Genomic DNA, 24,028 nt, shown 5'->3' on the forward strand with positions numbered 1-24,028 from the left:
GAAGAAAAACATCTTAAACCAGCTACAGTCCTCTTAAACCAGCTAAGACCAGCCGACCAGGTTAGCCAAGCTTGCTCCCAGCCTGGTGTAGCTGCTAAGGCCAGCTAAAAAAAGTGGCCAAACCCCTCTAAAACCAGCCTGCTGCACCAGATAAAACTAGCCTGGGAGACCACCTGTCTTATAACCACACTATAGAAAGTGAAGGAGTGACTTCATTTAATATAGAGCAGATGTAAATTCATCTAGATCTGGATTGCAACGAGTTGAGAACTGCAGACTGTGATTTAAAAAATGAATTTAAAGTTGATGCTGATACTGTTTCATAAGTTGATGCTACTCATAATTGTGGTTGTGGATCATGTTTTTTTTTTTTCTTTTTTTGTATCTGTGTGTCAAAAGTCAACAGTCAAGAAAGACACATGTCAAATCTTTTTCTTATGTTTCTAAATATAGCTAATTTGACTGTAGTCTGTAGTCAACAGATGTGTGGTAAACTTTATTGTATGAAAAAGCTGCATGAAGTTCTGAAGTCCCCCTCTTATGCCGTTAGGTGGCGGTATACCCCCATTTTTTGAACCATCACATATTATTTTATTACTTAAATAAGCAAATTTGTCAAAATCTTACCCAAGTATCAATCAAAAAGCAGTCTTAATACAAGTATATTTTAAACTGTCTGATTTGAATAACCTATTAGTTTAGTTAAATTTTAATTTATATTTAATTTAATTTATAATTTATATTAAAATATTTTTATATTTATGCACTTTTATATTCTAACAACTCTGTGCTCACAGGGAACTGACTTTATCAAATATGGTTTTAAAAAACAGTCACTTTCTGCTGAGTAAAATCAGTGATCTGTGCTTTAGTAATCCATTCGGGAGTGCGCTCGGAAACCGCGAGACTCGCACCGTCCAGTGCTTTTTACAATTTTGCATTACTTACAAAAAATACATTTTAGTGCAAACAGAGACATGAAAAACAGAAATAATAATAAAAAAAACATAATATTAGACTAAGTGTCCCCAGACACGGATTATTTTATGTCCTGAAACATAATTGTTTCTATTTTGTGCATTTTTAGGAGTTTCCAGAGGAACACCAAAGGTGGATGAATAATTGCTGTCATCTTTGTGCATGGGAAACAATGCATAAAAAAATCTTCCAAAAGGGTCTGTAATAAAGGCTTTTTTAATAATGATTAAGACTTGGTATGTGCCATCCATTACTGCGTCACATAAATACCAAGTTTAGTGAATGAGTTTAAGCACACAGTTTCCGCTGGAATATTTGACTTCGAAATAGGAAAAACAAATATTGAAGTCAATGGGTAGCCTACGTTAACTGTGTGTGTTTAACAATATTTGTTAAAACATCAGCTTTTTTAAGCATGAGGGTGAAGAAATTATGATCGAATTTTTGGATGCACTTTAATTTAATCTATCTATTTCATATCTATTTAAGCTCAAAATGCGCTAAAACACACTTTCCGAGGTCGTTTCAGCTACTGCGCATGCGCACAGGTTGGCAAACGCCTCAGAGAATCGTTATGCTTTATCGGTTGATGATTGGTTCTTTTAACCGGAAGGCGGGACTTCCATCATCAGAGCGGCCATATTGAGTGTTGCATTGTAATAGTAGTGCTCAGTCTTGTTCAATCTACTATCTTTGGCATCTTTTAAAGAACTAAAATGTATATTATGATGTCTTTGTATGAATTAAAAAGCGGTTTATACAGATAAAAGCAGCTCTATATATAGGATTTTATTCATATAAAACAGACACAGATGTAACCATTTTTTTAAAAATGTATTTATTTTTCATCCATCGTAGTTCTAAAAGAAATTACTAAAATGTACCACATGCACAACAGTACACACCTAAATTATAATGAATTCTGAAAGTTGTTTGACAAGTTATTAAAATAGCTTTTGATGCCGACAATCCAGAAAAATCAGATCTAATGCATTCATTAAGGAAACACCCAGTCGAAAACAAGCAAATAGCGACAAGCGTAATTATTAGCAGGTAATCTCAACGTAAAACAATTTAACATTTACTTATTATTTATTTTTATCTTAAAGTTAACCAATAGAGTTAGCACCTCAGTATAGCACTGACCAAGAATCCTCTTTTCTATGCGCCATTTTCACATTCATTGGAAGATGATAATTGCAGATCACCATTACTTGTAAAGTGAACATGCCTGACCCAAGGAAAGCATTATTAAGGCATTGAGAAAGATCATGTAAACAGAAAGCAGGTGCAAAATATTAACCATTTTCGTGATCTCAGGAAATCAGCTGCATATACGATCTATCACTCTTCCACCATAGACCACGCCTCCTCTGCTTTCATGTAGTACTGATTGGCCAGTCGGCCCTTCATAGCTTCCATAGCGGCATCAGCTGCCTCCGTGAACAGATCACCTACAAAACAACCCATAATGTTATGTCATGCCCCATCCTTATAAAAATAAGATAGAACTGCACTTTTTATGACCCACAGCACAAAGCTCCCAACTTGTGTAGTAACAAAACACCACTGAAACAAATGTATTGGTTTTAACGAAAGTACGATAAACATCTGTGGTACAGACATACACCCACCTGCTTTTTGAGGGTCCGGGTCCAGGCTGAACCCTCCGTCCTGATACATCTCAGCCAATCGGGCGAGCAGAAGGTAACGTGGCTCATCCTGCATGCCATCATACTCTCCACCCTCATCATAATCTGTCATCTTAAGAGCGCAGTCGTACCAGTGCACAGCGTGCTTCCAGTCCACGGTCCTGGGTTTTCAAATCCAGCCCAAAAAAGAACATTTATGAAAACCTCAGACATTCCATGCGGACAACAAATACTTTCCAGACCTAGTTTTTCTTTAAAAAAATTGGACTATAGACAGGATCACTACTCTGCCTCTTTACAGTGCTTGGATTTAGCTTTTTTTACATAGTTTTTTTTAGTTAGCTGACTGACTTGTGAACAAATCGTCCAAATCTAAACTGCAGAATTCTCTTGGAATGATTTCTGGAAAATCTTTCTGCTTGGCATGCTAAACGCATGCACGTATCCCCAAATTCCCATATTTAACTTATTAAGCACTACCTGACCAAAGGAGATGATTTTCCAGGTATCTCAATTTTTCTAATATTCAATCAAGCACCACACATGTCAAGGGTCTTATGTGAATCCTGTTCATACATATTGAACAACTGAATGTCTTTCTCACCTATCAGAAGGAAGTTTAAGACCGGTGTCGAATGCCCGTGCCACTAGAATCATACTCGGCCTGTCTCCCGCCTCAGCGGCCTGCAGCAGAAAGCGAAAACCTTTCTTCTTGTTTTCCTCAGATTCCTGTGATACAACAACATGTGTCATTCATCAAACCATGTGCCATCAACAAACTTTAACACTGTTTAGATTTAATATAGGGAGAGAATGAGAGAAGCGTTCTGCTAGCCAGACGTGTCTGATCAGACCTGGTCTCTCTCTATACTTTTGATTAATCTGAAGCCTGTTTTGCCCATACAGGAGCCCATACAGAAACTATTTGTAGCTACTTCACATATTAGTAGTCGACTGTTTGTTAAATAGGTGTTTTAAGGTGTCATTTTTCTATTACACTGCAAAAAATGATTTTTAAGAAAAAAAAATCTTACTATTTTTGTCTTGTTTTCAGTAAAAATATCTAAAGATTCTTAAATTAAGATTCATTTTCTTGATGAGCAAAACAACCCAAGAAAAAAGTTTAAAGCGTAACTAAACCCCTGGTCAGAGCCTGACTCCACCCACTGGCAATATTTGAAAAATGCAAGAAAAGTGGGCAGATCCCAATGGAGATAAAGGGGACGAACTAAGCTCGTACCAAGTGTGTGGTGAGATCGTAACAAGGGCGTGGTTAGCTTGAAACTGCTTACATCACGAGTTATTTTTTTGGACCCAACATCCAATAGGAAAATTCAACTGTAGTAGCCACCGTTCAACCTGAAGAGGGCAGCACTCAGATGTTTTTACACCATATATTGTAGTATTGAAACACTTTATATCCAAATGTCAAAAAACTTACTAAAATCAATGAACAGCACTAATAAAACATCATTCTTACAGACCATTAACTTTAAAAAGTTGGTTTAGGGTTTAGTTACTCTTTAAGTGATTTTGTGCATAAAACGAGCAAAAAAATCAGCTTATTTTATGCACAAAATCACTTAAATTTGATATTTTGGGTCTAAAAACTAGACTTATTTTCCTGGGTCACTCTGCCCATCAAGAAAAAGCATCTTAATTTAAGAATTTTTAGATATACTAAGACATTTTTTTCATGAAAATCATTTTTTGCAGTGTAGGGGTGTAATGGTACACAAAATACACTGCAAAAAATTTCTTACTTAGTATTTTTGCCTTGTTTTTCAGTAAAAATATATAACAAATCTTAAATTAAGATGTATTTTCTTGATGAGTAAAATAAACCAGAAAAACATTTATAGTTTTTAGAACAAAAAAAACAAAACCTAAGCGAATTTGTGCCTAGAACAAGCAAAAAAAAAATCTGCCATTGGAATAAGAAAATTTTTCTTAAATTAAGTGTTTATGAAAAAACTCATTGCAAGACATTTTTTCTTATGCCACTGACATATTGTTTTGCTTGTTTTAACTCTTTCACCGCCATTGACGAGATATCTCATCAATTAAGAGAAAACGCTTCCCCGCCAATGACGAGATTTTTGGTCTTTCCGCAATACCGCTATTATCCACCAGGTGGATAATACTTCCGCAACTTATACAACCCGGAAGTAGCGCCTCACGTGAAAGAGAAAGAACTTCCTGTATGTTTTAAAGATCGCTCTGCATCTGATCTATATCAAAAGTCCTTCACAAAAATGGAATTATCTCAGCTTTTTCCTCAAAATTGGGTGTTTTTGAAGAAACTGACCCATGTTTGAGAGGTGATTACAAGAGAACTAATGAAGGTAGGATGAAACTTTTTTTTGTTTGAAAGCAGAGGGTCTGTTCTTTCATCTGATATATTGTTTGTTTATATATTTAAAGAAGAACATTTTCTGGAAGGCATTAAACTTTTGTGAAAATCATGAAAAATGCTGGTGCTGGCTGGCAACTTTTTTAAAAACGCTGGCGGGGAAAGAGTTAAGCACTAATTTACTTAAAGTTTATATTTTTTGTCTAAAAACTACAATTATTTTCCTAGGTCATTTTGCTCATCAAGAAAATACATCTTAATTTAAGAATTTTTAGATATTTTTACTGAAAACAAGACAAAAATTCTAAGTAAGGTCATTTTTTGCAGTGTACATGGTTCGGTTCGGTCACACCTCGTGTGTGTTTTTCCTACGGTTCGGTACAGTTAGGGGAAAGAAATGCAAATCGTAAAATTACTTGTCGTTTATTTTTGTAAACATTAACAGTTCACAAATACTAAAACAGTTTAGATAATTTTAGCAGATTTTAAAATAATACACCTGCTTGGTTTTACTAAAATAAATAAAAACAAAATAAAACATGAGGGAATAACGTAAATTGCCATTCCAACTTGCTACTGTAAACAAAACGTGCAATGCTTGTCCCGCCCCAGGGTTTTCTGATTGGTCCACTGTTTTGGACTTTACACTGATGAGCTGCACTGCCTGCAAAAGTTGAAATTGTTTTAACTAGACATTGCGTCTTAAAACTCTGCGCTTGGGAAACGGTCAAACATGTCCATCTAGTGAGTGTTTATATAAAAGCAATGGAAAAGTAGCGCGGTGGAAAAAATACATTTGCTAAACAAATTTGCAGTCCGCCACTTAATATTTTCATGTGGGAACTTAAATTTAAAGTATGTTTCGCACATAAAACAAGCCTTCTGTTAAATGGACACTCCACTTTTTTTTAAATATGCTCATTTTCCAGCTCCCCTAGAGTTAAACACTTGATTTTTACTGTTTTGGAATCCATTCAGCTGATCTCCGGGTCTGGCGGTACCACTTTTAGCATAGCTTAGCACAATCCATTGAATCTCATCAGACCATTAGCATGGCACTCAAAAAAACCCCAAAGAGTTTTAATATTTAAAATAATATCAAGTTTTAAATAAGAAAAATATTGAAACTCTGGTTATTTTTGAGCGCAATGCTAATCATCTAATCAGATTCAATTGACTATGCCAAGCCATGCCAAAAGTGGCACCGCCAGACCGGACATCAGCCGAATGGATTCCAAAACTGCAAAAATCAGCATATTTAAAAAAAAAAGTCGTGTCCCTTTAACTACTGTTAAAAAGTGCATTCAGTACACATCTGCACCGAACCGGAAGTCCTGTATAGTTCGGTACGAGTATGTGTACCGTTACACCCCTAGTTCATACATATATAACAAATATACAAAAAGAGCAAATAAAGCACCTCCAATTCGATCTCAGGTAAAACGTGGTGTGGCAACTGAAGACAACATTGGCCGAGAGCAACTATAGCCTCCAGTTCCCCACACATGGCCGCTCTCTCCAGATGATACAGAGCAGAAATCTGATCCCATGGTGCATCCTTCTCACAAAAGCGCCCGCCTTCGTGATACCGGACCATAGCCAGATGGACCTTAACCAAAAATACAGTATGTAAAGACTTCTGTGTGTCAGGAACACATCTCTAAAAATACGGCTCAGTGTCTTACCTTGCCCAGAATGGATTTACCGATTTTTCTTTCAAGAACCATCGCGTTGAGTCTCTCCACCTCCATTGCTACACAGGAGGGTCTGTGTATGTGTGAGCGAGATGAATGGTAAAACGTCCATTTTTCTTCTGTCAGCTGAGCGATACGACAAAAAGAAAATATTATAAAGTAGCCAAAGTAAAACCCAAACCAATAAACGACAACATCATTGACTTTATCTGTCATTATGTCCAAATCTGGTCAGAAAACAGGCGTGTTTTAGAAACACTACACGTCTTCTGATTTTATTCATTATTGGCCTAAACTATTGTGCATAATATGAAAGGTGTACTGTAGTGGTTCACGACTGGTGTTTTTAATCTTTTATTTTTATTGTACAAAAGACTAAAATATCCTTTAATACAAAACATTGAATTTAGGGCTGTCAAAAGATTAATCACGATTAATCGCATACAAAATAAAAGTTTGTTTTTGCATAATATATATGTATGCACTGTGTGCAATTATTTTGTATATATAAACACACACACATGCATATATGTATTTAACAAACATTTACATGTATATAAATATTTATTTAGATTTTAAATTTATTTAGATTTTAATATATTTTATATTATATATATATAAATAAAAAATATATACATAAACAACATTTTTCCTAAATGTATACATGTATGTGTGTATTTATATATAGATGATAATTACACACAATCCACACACAAATACATTAAGTGCAAACAAACTTTTATTTTGTAGGCGATTAATCGCGATTAATTTTTTGACAGCCCTAATTGAATTATATAACTGCATAGCCCAAATAATGTGGTATTTATATGAAATATAGCTTATATAGCATTGCGCTAGCACCACAAATGGTCATGGGTTCGAACCCAGGGAACACGCATACTGATAAAGTCTATACACCTTGTAATGTGCTGCAAGTCGCTTTGGATAAAAGCATCAGCCAGATGCATAAATGTAAATAGGCAAAAAAGGAAAATATAGGCAATTATAAATTCATAAACAACTACAAAAATGTGAAATACAAATCAATTATGGCAAATTTATATAAAAAAATATTTATGTTAGATAAATGGCTCTATTTTCGGTCAGAACAGACCTGCGCTTCACCAGTTGAGAACCACTGCTGTATTATATTACTAAAAGTATTAGAATACTAATCTGTTGTGATATAAAATACATTGCAAAATTAATCAGTTTTTCATAAAATAAAAATGTATGCCATATGGCAAGAAAAAGACCTAACATCTGTCTCATGTACTTGAGAAAACAATATAAGTAAGTACGTGATGTACTGATGCACAGAAAGAGAAAATCCAACTGTGCTGAAAGTCATGCAGGAAATCACATGCAGGGTTCCCACACATTGATAAGATTAATAGAAATCATTTGGAGTCCACTAACAAAACAGTCGATGACCTTTTCATGTCAAGTAAATGTACTTTGTAGGCTTGGAAATCCAAATTTTTCAGATTTCTATCTGAAAACATGTTGTATTCATGTTTTCCATAACTGTGGGATCCCTGCATACGTGTTACAGGGTGAGCTTGCCAAAACCAGCACTTGTGAGGGGGTTGGTTGAGAGTAAGATCAGATGAGAAGTTCAGATAAAAGACGAATGAGATGAGAAGGGTTAGGGTTTAAACGGATCAGAAGGAGTTTACTACTCTAAATCAGTGATATGAGATGATGGATGACGGTCATGATTAGACACAGGGAGTTTGATAAATGGTTTTGTAGTTACCCGACGAACACTGTCTTCATCCGATTCTGAGTAATGTCTGTTGTAGAGAGGACGGCCCTAAATGATGACGTATAAAACCTATCACATATCTCCGAAGGAGCCAAAACAGCACTACTGCAGAATGTCATGATGACCATATACAGTCTACACTACATACAATCTAATAGAAAGACATTATTTATTGCAGCTAAAATAACATCATGTCTCCTGTCAGTTTGTCATCAGTGTTGGGGAGTAACTAACTGAAAATAACAACCATATTATTTTACAAAAATGTAAATTATGTATGACAAAATGTGTATGACTTCATTTCTACAGCTGAACACAAACAAACAATTGAATATGTAATACCTACCTTTTATTTCATATTTAATACATATAATGTTTTTATACAGGATCTTACATGTTGAATCTTTAGGAAACACATCCATTTATCATTAAAGTACTTCACATTAGTCCAGTGGGTAATATTTGGAAATTATTTTGTGAAATCGAACCCCAAAAAAAAGCACAAAAGAGCAAAATTCTAATATGGTGATGCAATGTTAACCTCAACTCCAACCAGATCTCACGGGAAATCTTATGTATTTTACGAGTTGGCTAATTCGTATAAAGCGAATCATACAAAAATGTATGATTGTAAGAAAAAAAAAAACAATAGCGTTGCCGCACCCCTAAACCCAACATCACATACAAAGTTGGTCGTAGGACTGTCACAGTTATGAAATTTGGCTGACGGTTAATTATTTAATAAATTATGACGATTATGATGATTAATTTGTTAATTCAATTATAATTATTAATTCCTGGCAGTAAATATGAATACACATAACACATATTTAAAAGTAATTATTTAATAAATATATATCTTTTAAAAACGGAACATTCTTCATAAGAAATAAACAACTGAAAATAAAAATGCAATCAAAATAAATCGACTATACCAGAACAGGCCTTTAATAGTAGCCAATCAAGGTCATATTAGTACTGGACCACATGTCTGTAGTGGCTGCAAAAAAATCAATTTCTTACACATCTTTAAGAATAGCATCCTTCACTTCCCTAAATTTGGTATTGCTGTTTTTTTTCACTGTATTGAATGGCTTTGCTATGTATCGCGTTACACTGTCAGTTAAGGAGCGCCATCTGATACCGTCTCATTTATACAGGCACTGCAGCTCCCCCTTGTGTTTCTAAAAGAGATGTGCAATCATTGCGGTGATCTGAAATCATCGCGATTTAATCATTGTAACAGCTAGTTGGACGTACAAATTTAAACGAATTAGCCACCTTGTAAAACACGTATGAATTGCAATAAGACTGTTGTCAGCACATAAGATCGAAATTCTAATGGTGACGCAATGTTACTTTTAAATCCAACCACATCTAATGGAAATTCTTATGCAGGGCTCAAAATTGCGACCATTTTGGTCGCATATGCGACCGAAATTTAATCTGTGCGACCTTAAAATATATTTGGGAGCATTTGTGCGACTGCCCATTTTGTTGTGACGCGAGTTGATTGTGATCCTGCGTGCTGGCGCTGTCCCAGGTTCAGTGTTCTCTCCAACGATACATAACCAATCAAATTTCACCATTAAGTTCTTGCGTTTAATGAAGACCGCAGATTGGCTAATATGAGCGTCAGTCATTCCTTGTTGCCGTGAAGCGCGGAAATGTGAAAAGACGAACGCGTCGCGAGCATGACGAGAGCGAGCCGATTACAGCCAAGGTTATTACTGTATTTTTTGACGACGATCTGGATTCAAATGTAACTCCACCACCAGAAAATACGAGTTGACGTTAAACCTTTCAGAGAGAGTGGCTTAAAGATTTCGAGTGTCTCCGCTATGAAAATGTAACTTACTGTGTTTACTGTAAATCCTGTAAAACGGCGTTAATGGCGGAATCAAAACATTTTAAGCGCCAGACGTACCTTGCTTAAACGTGACAAATGTGTTTATTATTGATGGAGACACCGACCTGTCTGTCAAAGTGTGTTTGATGGTGTATGTGCGCATGCGCTGGTGAATGGACATTCGACAAACATCCTTGTTGTGGTCCATGTTGCTGTGGAATACGACAATGCTGATGGTATGTTTTTTTTTTTTTTTTTAAAACATTGCCTATTTAGTAGTAAAAGCATCCTGGTAATGCAGTTATCAATACCAATATATATTAGCCTTCTTTAAAATAAATTAGAAGACCAACTTTTAAATGCTGGCCATAGGACGTGTAAAGCCCGGTGGTGGTGTTTTATTTTTAATAAAATGAATCTATTAACATTTACATTGTAGTTGTGGTGCTTTTTAATTTTTGGATGGATATGCTGGCCATAGGACGTGTAAAGCCCGGTGGTGGTGTTTTATTTTTAATAAAATGAATCTATTAACATTTACATTGTAGTTGTGGTGCTTTTTAATTTTTGGATGGATGCGCCTAAATTTTTGCTGGTGCTCCTAACTCTTTAAAGTTGGGAGCACCAGTGCTACCAAATAAAAAAGTTAATTTTGAGCCCTGTTATGTTTTTTAGAAGTTGGCTAATTTGTAGGAATTCGTCCGAAGTGAATCGTAAAAACGTACGATAAAAAAGTGATGCCGCACCCCTAACCCTGTCTCTAAACCCAAGGTCACATACTAAGTTGTTTGTACAAATTCCTACAAATTACCCACCTCGTAAAATACGTATGAATTGCAATGAGATGTCAGATCTTATTGGTTTATGATATTTCACCATGAGACATCCAAGAACCAATGATATTTAGAGTTACCAGTGTGCCACCATATTGTAATTTTGATCCTCATATGAATTTGTTGTGGTTTCTTTTCTGCTAAATAAGCTTACAATATTAAATGTTTTTACACATGCACCTATTTTTTCACTTTAGAAGACATTTATCAACACACTGGGTTACTTTTATGATGGATGTGTGTGCTTTTTGGAGCTTCAACATGTTGGGAGGGACCTGATGTAACAAATATTTGTATAAAAAACGTGCTCAGCTGAAGAAATTAAGTACTTTTTAATAGTATCGCTATCCAAAATATAGCTTTTTGAGTAAAGAAAAATAAAAAATCTACAACAAAATAGAGAGTAAAGCAACAAAGCACATAAACACCTCTCTCACTTATGCAATGTTCAAGATCTGTTTTCAGATCTGTTATATAAATGATGATGTATTTCAGCTTGCTGCATTTCTTTATCTGTACACATTAATCTTTATGTAGATAATGCCCTTTTAAGTATCGTGAATTGTAGCTACAGTAAATATATATATATTTTTTTAAAGAGTATCTTGAACATAGCTTGAAAAGCATCAATTTCAATATAATTTCCCCAACACTGTTTGTAATAAACTCCATTTTAAATAAGCTTTTAATGCACAAAATCCATTTACTGAAATCTGGTGATCTGTACCTGGTGCTGATGTTCACCAGCGTCTCCTTCACTGCGTCTTTCACTAGGATAACCGCTGTCTCCTCCGTTCTCCGACTCCTATCAACACAAGTACAACAAACAATACCGAATAATAAGCTTTGCATTGCTGTTTAAAAACACCAAAAATATGATGTATGTGTGTATGTATAAAACTGTCACAATTATGAAATTTGTCGGGGGGTTTTGTCTTATAAATTGTGACGATTATGTTGATTAATTACCTGTTTTCGTGCTTCGACGATATTGAAGATTAATTTACTGTTTTATAGCTTTGACATTTAATTCTTATACATTTTTTTGCTTGTTTATGCAATAATTTTCACACATTGTTGTGATTATTTAAATTAAATATTTTGCAAGGTTTACCTTCCAGTAAATATTAATTTACACAACACATATTTAAAAGTAATCTGAAAATTTCTCATTCATACAGGCGCTGCAGCTCCCCCTTGTGTTTTTTAGAGAGATGTGCAATCATTGCGGTGATCTGAAATCAACGCGATGAGGTCAAACAATTGCGATGAGACGATTATTTAATACTTGTGACAGCCCTATGTATGTATATAATTTCTTGAAAAACTGACCTGTTGATCTGTGTTAGCTCGATGCGATTCATTCATCTCATTCATAAATGACCAGCCTGTAAATAAACAAAACTCGAAATGAGAAAGAACAAGTTCAAAGGTCTTAAGGCAGATTTGGACTCTCAATTGCTACTATTTATCTAACAAATTTGAATGTTTCTTATATATATGGATATATATACACAGAAGGGGTCCCTTACAAAAGGTTAATCATAATTGTGGGTCCCTGCCTTTACAAAGTTTGAAAACCCAATAAACAAGCAATTGAATTTCTTCAGGTGGTTGCTAAATACTGATGATAACTAAGCTGTGGTTGAATGTTTTTTACAGGCCAACTCATTATTGTCTTTAGCAGGTGAAGCATTGGGGTGTCAGCTGGGACACTTAAGTAGATTTAAATTAACCTCTATCATGTTTAGTCTTACCCATGGGCGATCGGTCTACAGAGACACCCATACTCATTGGAGAACATGGAATCGAGTCTGTGTCGCTGTTCTCTTCAACCGATGAGGTCTCAGAGAGGCGGGTCAGAAGAGGTGGCATGTGACCAAGCGAAATCGTTCTCACCCTGGGGGAACCGCACTGTTCCTCAGAGCCACGGAGAACCGTCTGAGCTGACTTCTGCTTAAACACAATTCATTTAGAAAACACATCTGTGAGTTGAAACACTGTACAGCTGTTGCTTGTGTGTTTTTTAATGTCATGGATCATGAGTTCAATAAATAAAACTGGTCTGAACCTCAAAGTGGCCCATCTCTACACTTTCTGCTTACATGACATATTAAGCCAAGTACCCACCAGCAGTTTGTTTGTGCAGTCCAGTTGTGCCATTTCAGCTGGTGACAGGTCAAAGCGAGCGAGACTCATACTTCTGCAGATCTTATTACACAGATGTGAGTGAAAGAAAAGAGCCATGCCACGGACACCTGAAATTAACACACAATCATTAGCTAGGCTTGATCCTTATCTTGGCTAAAACATGCTAACAACATATTAAAACATTCTAGCATCGCGCTAACACATGATGCTAAAATATACCAAACATGCTAGACCATGCTAACATCATGCTTAAACACATTAGTCTCATGCTAAAACGTAGCATCATACTTAAACATGCTAGCATCATGCTAAAACATGCAAACAACAAGCTTAAATATACTAAACATGCCAGATCATGATAACATTATGCTAAAACACAATAGCCATATGTTAAAACGCTGTATCTTTGTGCTAAAAGGTGCTAGAATCATGTTACAACACGCTAAAATATATTAAACATGTCAGATCATGCTAACATCACACCAACATGTTAGCTTTATGGTAAAACACTGTAACGTCATACTTTAACATGTTAGAACATGCAACAATATACTAAACATGTCAGATCATGCTAATGTCACATGAAAACACGTTAGCTTCATGCTAAAACAACTGTAGCATCATACTAAAACATTCTAGCATCATGTTAGAACATCTATACAATATGCTAAAATATACTAAACATTTCAGATCATGCTAACTTCACACTACAACAGATTAGTCTCATGCTAAAAAATTCTAATGTCATGTTAAAACATGCTAGCATCATGCTAGAACATGCAAACAACATGTTTAAATATACTAAACATGCCAGATCATGATAACATTATGCTAAAACACATTAGCCACATGTTACAACAACGTAACTTTGTGCTAAAACATGCTAGAATCATGTTACAACATGCATGCATACAACATGCTAAAATATATTAAACATGTCAGATCATGCTAACATCACACAAACATGTTAGCTTCATGCTAAAAGTAAACACTGTAATATCATATTAAAACAGCATCATGCTAGCATTATGTTAGAACATGCAACAAAATACTAAACATGTCCGATCATGCAAACGTCACACAAAAACGCATTCGCTTCATGCCAAAACACTGTAACATCATGCTAAAACATGCTAGCATCATGTTAGAACATGCAACAATATAATAAACATGTCAGATTATTCTAATGTCAAATGGAAACACATTAGCTTCATGCTAAAACATTGTAACATCATACTAAAACATGTTAGCATCATGTTACAACATGTTAAAGTATGCTAAACATGTCAGATTATGCTAACATCGTGCTACAACACATTAGCCTCATGCTAAACATTGTAACATCATGCTAAAACATGCTAGCATCATGTTAGAACATGACACAATATACTAAACATGTCAGATCATTCTAATGTCAAATGGAAACACATTAGCTTCATGCTAAAACATTGTAACATCATACTAAAACATGTTAGCATCATGTTAAAGTATGCTAAACATGTCAGATTATGCTAACCTCGTGCTACAACACATTAGCCTCATGCTAAACATTGTAACATCATGCTAAAACATGCTAGCATCATGTTAGAACATGGCACAATATACTAAACATGTCAGATCATTCTAATGTCACAAGGAAACACATTAGCTTCATGCTAAAACATTGTAACATCATGCTAAAACATGCTAGCATCATGTTACAACATGCATACAACATGCTAAAATATACTAAACATGTAGGAATATGCTAACATCGTGCTACAACACATTAGCCTCATGCTAAACATTGTAACATCATGCTAAATTATGCTAGCATCATGTTAGAACATGACACAATATACTAAACATGTCAGATCATTCTAATGTCACAAGGAAACACATTAGCTTCATGCTAAAACATTGTAACATCATGCTAAGACATGCTAGCATCATGTTACAACATGCATACAACATGCTAAAATATACTAAACATCTAGGAATATGCTAACATTGTGCTACAACACATTAGCCTCATGCTAAACATTGTAACATCATGCTAAATTATGCTAACATCATGTTAGAACATGCCACAATATACTTAACATGTCAGATCATTCTAATGTCACAAGGAAACACATTAGCTTCATGCTAAAACATTGTAACATCATGCTAAAACATGCTTGCATCATGCTACAACATGCATACAACATGCTAAAATATAATAAACATCTAGGAATATGCTAACCTCATGCTACAACACATTAGCCTCATGCTAAACATTGTAACATCATGCTAAATTATGCTAGCATCATGTTAGAACATGACACAATATACTAAACATGTCAGATCATTCTAATGTCACAAGGAAACACATTAGCTTCATGCTAAAACATTGTAACATCATGATAAAACATGCTAGCATTATGTTAGAACATGCATACAACATGCTAAAATATAATAAACATGTAGGAATATGCTAACATCATGCTACAACACATTAGCCTCATGCTAAATCATTGTAACATCATGATAAAACATGCTAGCATTATGTTAGAACATGCATACAACATGCTAAAATATACTAAACATGTAGGAATATGCTAACATCATGCTACAACACATTAGCCTCATGCTAAAACATTGTAACATCATGCTAAAACATGCTAGCATTATGTTAGAACATGCATACAACATGCTAAAATATACTAAACATGTCAGATTATGCTAACATCGCGCTACAACACATTAGCCTCATGCTAAAACATTGTAACATCATGCTAAAACATGCTAGCATTATGTTAGAACATGCATACAACATGCTAAAATATGCTAAACTTGTCAGATTATGCTAACATCGCGCTACAACACATTAGCCTCATGCTAAAACATTGTAACATCATACTGAAACTTATCAGGCCACTATAAAGTTTATCTACAAATCTTTCTGTGTAGTGCACAATTCTTCCTCATATTTGTATTACTCACGCAACTCAGGTTCACAAATCAACATTTCCTTCTTCTGAGGAAATGATTATAGCATAAATAAGATAAAACGTGGCAGGGTGCTGATAAATACCCAAATTGCCGTCTCCAAAGTCAGTTCCCTTCTCAGTGTGGATCTGAGGGTCTGTGTAGAGGTCACCAACACCCTGAATGTCCACCACTATCAGCTGGTGTCCAGACCGCTCAAATGTGAAATGACTAAATGCCTAAGTCCACAAAAAGACATTACCCATAAACCAGAGACGATACCTGGTGCAAATCTGAATTAATAAATAATAATAATAATTTGTTATTTATATAGAGCTGTAGCACTTACATTTTACACAATAACGCAATATTTCACATACCTGAGGTGTAAGACGTATGTTATCATCCCTCACAAAGCCGGAGTTAGAGTTGTACTTGGTGTACTTCCCCTCAATATAATGCTCCAGGTGAAACAAAGGACTTCCGGGACGCCCGGTCATTTCCACAGCACACATCTGCATGATGTCCACCTAATGATCACACACATCTCTGTTAGGATCGCTCACCGTACATAAAACCTGTATACCTTTATGAAAACTGAAGAAGTACCTGTTTGGGAGGTCTGTGGCGGTTGTACTCCTCACCCCATAATTTCGCTTCCATTTGTAACCTGATGTCCTCAAAGTAAACCTCTCGGTCCACTGTCTCCATGTAGCGCTTTGCCACATAGTTTGAGGCAGATTTCCAGTTATGGCTGTGGGAAAAGTTTGACAACTTTTTCCTGTGGATAAAAGGAAATAAAAATTGGATAAACAAGAAGCGCACCTGTAGAAAGTTACTATTGAGACCTTATATTAATGTATCTATAGTATATACGTAATATACTTCATCTGTAAAAAGGGATTAAAATGTCATAAGAATAACAATGTGAAGGTTCAATTTCACTTGACTTACGCTCTGAAGCATTCTCTCATGGCTCCTCTTCCAAAAGGCTGTAAAAGACACATAATCCCATTCATTAAAGGTTGTTTTTACCTTAAAACAGAAATGCAACTTGCTCTTCTGTAGCTCAGACAGAGTTTAGGCATGTATGGAAAATGCAAATGCAGAATGCAAATACCTGATTGGAAATCTTAATAAATATTTCGTCCTTCGCCCATTCACCAGTAACAGCATTATATCTAAAGAGTAAGAAACCATGCAAGCAATCAGTTCAAATCCATCATCAAGTATTGTTTATCTATGAACATGAAACATAAAATGCATGAAGGTTTTTTGTAGTTGATATAATAAGAGAGTTGAAAGGGATTAGTTGCCAACTTTTCTCTCAAGTAATTAATTAGTAAAGCAAATGCGTCATAGAGTATAGCAAGCCATAAATGCATACAAGCGTTTTTTAAACACGCGCAACGTGTGCTGGCTCAGTACACTGTGTACCACATACAGTAGACCAACCCATGACTGACACGCATATCCTATTGGCCAGCAGTCAAGTGAGATTTTATGAGCGGAAAGTTACAACGGTTTAAAATTAGATTCTGATACTCGGAGTGGATCACAAGTCTCTGTTTACATCTGATAACACACTTATATCTCATTTCTTATATCATTTGTATTTCTCATATCTTATTTTAAAAAATTGCACAGTCAGTGCTTTTTATCCCCCAACAGTATATTAAATCTGTAACCAACATTTAATGTAGTCTAGGATGTATTTTCTTAAACTTTGGGTAGATCTGTGCACTATTTTCTAGGATGACATGTTCATATCTAATTCGGTAACAATTTGGTAAATAACACATTTTCATTAAAATAAATGCATTTGCTTAGATAAAATAATGGCAACAACAAAATGAGAAACAAAATGTGGTTAAGATATGAAAAATTACCAATTGCATTCAGGGCTGCATACCAACTTATCAGTTGCAGAATAAAAGTTTTTATTTATTTTTATTTATTGTATATATGTGTGTGCTGTGCATAATTATGAAGAATATATAAATCCACACACACATGCTTTGCTTGTATAATTTTAAGAAAACAATGTGTATATATATATACACACATACATACATACATACATACATACACACACACACACACATTTATAAAACGGCTAGTTCCAATCCTTGATTCTGATTGGTCAACAGGTGTGCTTTATTCACAATAAAACACTGCTATGACCGCTTTACCCAACGGTTCTATTTAATATCACTGCGCCCTTAGCAACAACCTTAGCAACACATAAACATATAATGAGACAAAGTCTGAGAACAGTTTGTTGTTTTTATTTGAGCTTTCATGTTGTTGTTCGCAGTCAGGGACTATTTTTTCTAGCGGAAGGAATGCTTTTGTTGATTTAACTTCATGAAAGTTGCACTAATATTTTTTTTACTTCAATATTGTTTGGTAACCGTTTTATAAAAGCAATAAGGTACTCGAGGCAAGTGCTGTATCGTGAATAAGTAACGGCTGAAGGGGTTGCAGGCACTCCGCTTCGCGTCGTGCCTAACAACGCCCTTCAGCCGTTACTTATTCACGATACAGCACAGCCTCTCGTACCTTATTGCTTACATATAGTGCAGGGCATAGATTAATCTGGATTAATCTGATACAAAATAAAAGTAATTTTTTGCTATATATATATATATATATAATTTTTTTTTTTGCTGTGTGTAATTATTATGTATATATAAATACACACACATTCATGTATGTATTTAAGAAACATTTACATTTGTATACATTTATTTATATTTTTATATATTCTATATTATATATAAATGAAAAATGATATATAAATAAAATAGTGATGCACCGATGTATCAGCCACCGATATTTATCGGCCGATTTTTGATGAATTTGAAACCATCGGCATATCGGCAATATCACGAGAAAGGCCGATACCGATTGTTTATTAATTAACTGCATAAAGAAATCCATTACATGTAAAAAATGAGTTAATGTTGTTAATAAAATAAATGCTGAATAGCAAAAACCACCTTTGAAGGTTGTCATGCTGTCTTATTATATTTGTTTTAATTTGTGCCTCTCTTATTATGTTGGTCAGTTGAATGTTAATTAAATCCAATCCATGTTCAGTAAAAATAATTTGATGCAGAAATAAACTAGCTAATAGACCAACTGTATAGTATTGTATACACGTGTTTAATATCGGTATCGGCATCGGCCAGAAGTTGTCTGTTTAAATCGGAATCGGCCCAAAAAAATCCTATCGGTGCATCCCTAAAATAAAACATTTCTTAAATGTGTATATATGTATGTGTGTGTGTTTAAATATACATAATATTTACACACAGTACAAACTCATATTATGCAAAAAAGACTTTTATTTTGTATAAAATTAATCTAGATTAATCTATGCCCAGCACTAATAAATAAATATATATTTATTTATTATACATTTATATATACATTATTATTATACACAGTACACACACACATATATGATGTAAACACAAACTTTTATTCTGCAAACAATTAGTTGTTATGCAGCCATAAACGTACAATCTTGTTATTACAATCTCTGCTCTTTAAACCTCAGGCCATCTAAAGAGACTACCGATTATTTACCTGTATCGTGTGCAGCGCTCCGTTTCGATTTCCTCCAAATGAAATTCGGCCCAAGGATCTGGCATGGCTTTGGCCTTCTCAATAGCATGTTTCCAAGTGGCCTATGCAAAAGAATACAAATGACAGTTGTTTATAACTTTAACCCAACACCATTATGTTTGGGTTAAATGAAGATGATGATCCACAACCTGTTTATATATTGCCTTGCAATAAAGACGCATGCACAAAACAATGGTTTGGAGAAAGAAAGCGGCGGTGGTTACAAGCACAGTAGGAAAAATGGTTTGCTGTAATGAAGGTCAAAGGTCAAGAAATTAAAAAGCAAAAAAGATTAAATCAATGCTAAAGCAGTTAAAATGTCAATTTTACAACAACTGCATTAATTATTGTAATTGTGAAAGCGTGCCTATACTGATTTCAGTGTCACCAGTAACGTCAACCAGTCATGTGGATTTACAAGAATGAACATCCCAAAATATCCAGCACGCACTGCTGGGGTTCCCTCACGTATGGAAACATAATCCATACGTCATGACGCATGGACTCGTCACAGATGTCCCAGAAAGAGTAATAGCATTTGTTTACAGTTCAACAAATACTTGCATTAATCAGATAATAAAAAATAAAAATATATAAAATAAAATAAAAAAATAAAATATAATGTGTATATATTTTTTGTAAACATCAAGGCTTTTAGTGCATAATATTCACCGTTAAAGACAAAAAACAGGAATAAACTATAGGACATGTAACATATCGATCATCATAAAAATATCTATGCGTGTGAATCCCTAATAAACATATTCAGCAGGAGTGAAAGGGAAAACAGAAGTAAGGAAAAAGCATGCAGTCCAAGCTGGCAGCTAGATTGATACAACATAAGATGGATTAATAGAGATGGTAAAGGGTAGAATTAAACTTGTACTTAACATACCCGACCTTTCTCAGTTAAAGAGCCAAACCTGATAGAGTTTGCGTCTTCGTTTTTGTTCTGAATTGAATAAACAGACAAACCCACTTATTTAAGCACAAAGTAAATGATGTGTGTAAAGAAATATCTAGAGTACATAAGATTAAGGAAGTGTGTTATTGAACAGATGCTCGCTTTAAGACCAAGAGAGTTCAAACACCATATATGGACATGAGTAAATAAGAGACGTGAGAGGGAGGCGGCTTTACAACTGGACATTTCAATAACACCAAGTTATTTTCTGCTTCTTCTTTAAAACAAAGCCATGTTCAACAATAAATTCTCAGTGATCCAAGCAAACACTTTAAAACGCAACATATTTGGATTATTTTATATTTGTACTCTTAGAAAATAAACAGCTTAGTTTCTGGATTAAGTAAATAAATTGTTTATGACAACGAAATGTCCATTTATAGCATTTGCTACAGAATTAAATAGCACGCATGCTGTGCAGTATATACTGCATACTATTTTTAGTAGTAGTACGTAAAACTGTGATTTAAACAGCAGATATAGACATCAAGTCCAGTAAGATCCAATATATATATATAACACTGCATACTTGGTTTTATATATGATAAACATACTGCATACTAGATATATAAAGGGCTGGTTTCACAGGCAAGGTTTAGATAAAAGCCAGGACTACACTTTAACACGCAACATTTTTGGATTATTTTATATTTGTACTCTTCAAAAATAAACAGCTTAGTTTCTGGATTTAATAAATAAATTGTTTATGAACTGAAATGCCCATTTATAGCATTTGCTATATACAGAATTAAATAGCATGCATGCTGTGCAGTATATACTGCATACTATTTTTAGTAGTAGTACGTGAAACTGCGATTTAAACAGCAGATTATCAATATCAAGTCCAGTAGGATCCAGTATATAACAATGCATACTCGGTTTTATAAATGATAAACATACTGCATACTAATAAATATAAAGGACTGGTTTCACAGGCAAGGCTTGGTTAAAGCCAGGACTAGCCTATTAAGGACTAAATTAAGATGTTTAAGCATTTTTCATTAACATGCCTTAAAAATTACGTAATTGGTATGCATTTGAGACAAATCTGTGGCAATGGCATATTTTAAGATCTGTCAGTACAAGTTATTTTCAGTAAAGACAGCTCAAACATGTGTCTTAGTCTAAGACTAGCCTTAAGCCTTTTCTGTGAAACCAGGGATAAGAGTAGTATGTTGATTCAAAAGTAGCCATGTTTACATGCAAGATATTGCCTTATTAAGCAAAACAATGCAATTTAATAAAAATCACTTACAATAAATATTTTTAAAATAATAATAATGTAATAACTGTTTTATAATAGCAACACGGTACTCAAGACCATGCTATATATATATATATATATATATATATATATATATATATATATATATATATATATATATATATATATATATATTAGTAAATTCGTGACTCCACTAAGTTAAACAACATTACCATCCTAACAAGAACACTGCCTATCCCTGTTAAACCAGATTTAAATGGATTACACCAGGTCACCGGGTCAGTTTCTACTCAAGGCAGACGTGTTTGATGGCTTCTAACAGCTTTTAAGTGGGACTGAAAGACAACAACAACTGCCAATCAACCTGGTCAAAGGTTTATTTAGTAGGACTCACCTTGTAACTGAAGGAATTTTTGGGTACAGAATTAGAAAGCTGCTTGTTCTGGATGTTTTGGTAGTCACAGGTGCCTTTGGTTGGTATGACGGGGTCATCGGTGATGGGGCAAATGCAGATCTCATCTTCCTCATCATCGCTTGCATTTTGATGTTGAAAAGACACCCTGCTCTTACCACACACATCCCTAACGTTGCCCACCTCCTCCATACAAAACATGAGCTCGTCTTCAGCCATGATGATGGACACAGTTTGTGTACAAAAAAACTGCAAACAAGCACAGAGGGGTCAGGTCAACTGTCGTGTCCGAAAATATGCGCTGCGACCACGTGAACTGATAAAGGAGCAGCCACGCGCTAGTGTGGTATTTACAAACCTAACGTTATACTCTTGTTATCGGATAAACACTTTTCATTTGAATGATTTTGTAAAGTGTGTCGTTTTTATATAGTGTTTGTGACTAATGCAACTCATTCGTTTCGGTAAGCAGTGGTAATTTTGTCATCTTATTATCGTCGTTGCAAGCTTGGATCCGATTAGTTCAATCGAAGCGCTGCATTACATAACACTACAAGAGCAGCAAAAAGTGCATTTACATACCTTACTAAGATGTAAAGAGACGGTATATCGAAGGCATAACGAAAACAGGATACAATTGTGCTCGCGTCGTCTTCACGCCCTAAAAAGGAAGAAAGGTAAACAATGTTCTGGCCATCTGAAGTGAAGTTTCAGCTGCGGTTGTGTCTCGAAGCGTGGACGGTGACAGCTTTATTGTGCCTGTGCACAAATGTGTGCAACGTGTCCGACCAAATGTTCTCGTGTGTGGATGATCACCCCAACCTCGAGTATCTCATGACACTGGGGTGTGTGTACAAGCACAGGGTGCATGCTTAGCCCTCTAGTGGAGCGTTGTCAAAATACATCAACGTTTAATTCATTCAGAGAATGCGTAGGTATTTTAATATAAATTGTGCATGAACAAATACGTGCATTCATTGAGAACACGCAGATTTATGTAATTAAAGGTTAATAACATTGAATTAGTGGACATAAACAGCCATATGCTGTAGTCTATTGATTATGTAAGAGCCATGGTATTTCCCTGTTGACAAAGAATTTACGAATTCTACTAAGGAGAAGGGTAAGCTTATGAATATTAATAAACAATCGTTTGTAGTCCGTCTGAAATTTGAAGACGTCATTTAATTCATATTTATGAGCCTTCAAGCGTCCGATAGACAATCTGCTTTTAATTTTTTGTTTTTCTGGCTATTTTTTGCTTTTATTCTTTTTCCTTTTTTTGATTATGTAAATCGTTTACATGTGTATACTGATGGCATTTATGTACAATGCATTGCTATAACTATCTTGTTGTTATATGTGCATATGCAATTAAAAAAAAACTTTAAGCTGCAGCCTTCCGATTGGAAGAGAGAAACGGACATCGTTCCACGGCCTGCCTTTCAGCCAATCAGGGAGGACAAACACCATAACGAACCAATGACGGGTAAGTTAATCAATATTCATGAACGTGCCTTCGCCATAGTATGATGGTAATGCACATGACAGGACATCCCTCCACACT

General features: G+C 34.9%; 1 protein-coding gene across 4 annotated transcripts; it reads right to left on the reverse strand.

Moving 5' to 3' along the window:
• Nucleotides 1-1,798: 1,798 nt before the first annotated feature.
• eef2k (eukaryotic elongation factor 2 kinase) lies at nt 1,799-23,320 on the reverse strand. 4 transcript variants are annotated; one of them, XM_055175334.2, is made up of 19 exons: nt 23,044-23,320; nt 22,444-22,710; nt 20,756-20,812; nt 19,822-19,922; nt 17,348-17,408; nt 17,182-17,219; nt 16,837-17,008; nt 16,608-16,757; nt 16,334-16,466; nt 13,258-13,385; nt 12,885-13,080; nt 12,460-12,515; nt 11,855-11,932; nt 8,437-8,493; nt 6,669-6,803; nt 6,404-6,592; nt 3,235-3,359; nt 2,613-2,791; nt 1,799-2,432 (listed from the first exon to the last, which is right to left on the reverse strand). In XM_055175334.2, the coding sequence occupies exons 2-19, from the start codon at nt 22,678-22,680 to the stop codon at nt 2,323-2,325; spliced, it is 2,202 nt and encodes a 733-aa protein (XP_055031309.1). In that variant the 5' UTR covers nt 22,681-22,710; nt 23,044-23,320; the 3' UTR covers nt 1,799-2,322. The 4 variants fall into 4 exon arrangements, with proteins under 4 accessions (XP_055031309.1, XP_055031311.1, XP_055031310.1 ...); XM_055175336.2 differs by lacking the exon at nt 8,437-8,493 and having other exon boundaries at nt 23,044-23,319; XM_055175335.2 differs by lacking the exon at nt 20,756-20,812 and having other exon boundaries at nt 1,800-2,432; nt 23,044-23,319.
• Between the last annotated feature and the right edge of the window lie 708 nt (nt 23,321-24,028).

This window comes from Misgurnus anguillicaudatus, chromosome 4 (assembly GCF_027580225.2).
Source record: "Misgurnus anguillicaudatus chromosome 4, ASM2758022v2, whole genome shotgun sequence".
Classification (NCBI taxonomy): Eukaryota; Metazoa; Chordata; class Actinopteri; order Cypriniformes; family Cobitidae; genus Misgurnus; species Misgurnus anguillicaudatus.

Bases quoted from the DNA above. Each gene is read 5' to 3' on its own strand.
- eef2k (XM_055175334.2), bottom strand. From the start codon at position 22,680: ATGGCTGAAGACGAGCTCATGTTTTGTATGGAGGAGGTGGGCAACGTT. The intron at 20,813-22,443 runs GTGAGTCCTACT...TATTCAATTCAG, and splicing joins AAAATTCCTTCAGTTACAAG to AACAAAAACGAAGACGCAAA. The intron at 8,494-11,854 runs GTACAGATCACC...GTCATCATTTAG, and splicing joins CTGGTGAACATCAGCACCAG to GGCCGTCCTCTCTACAACAG.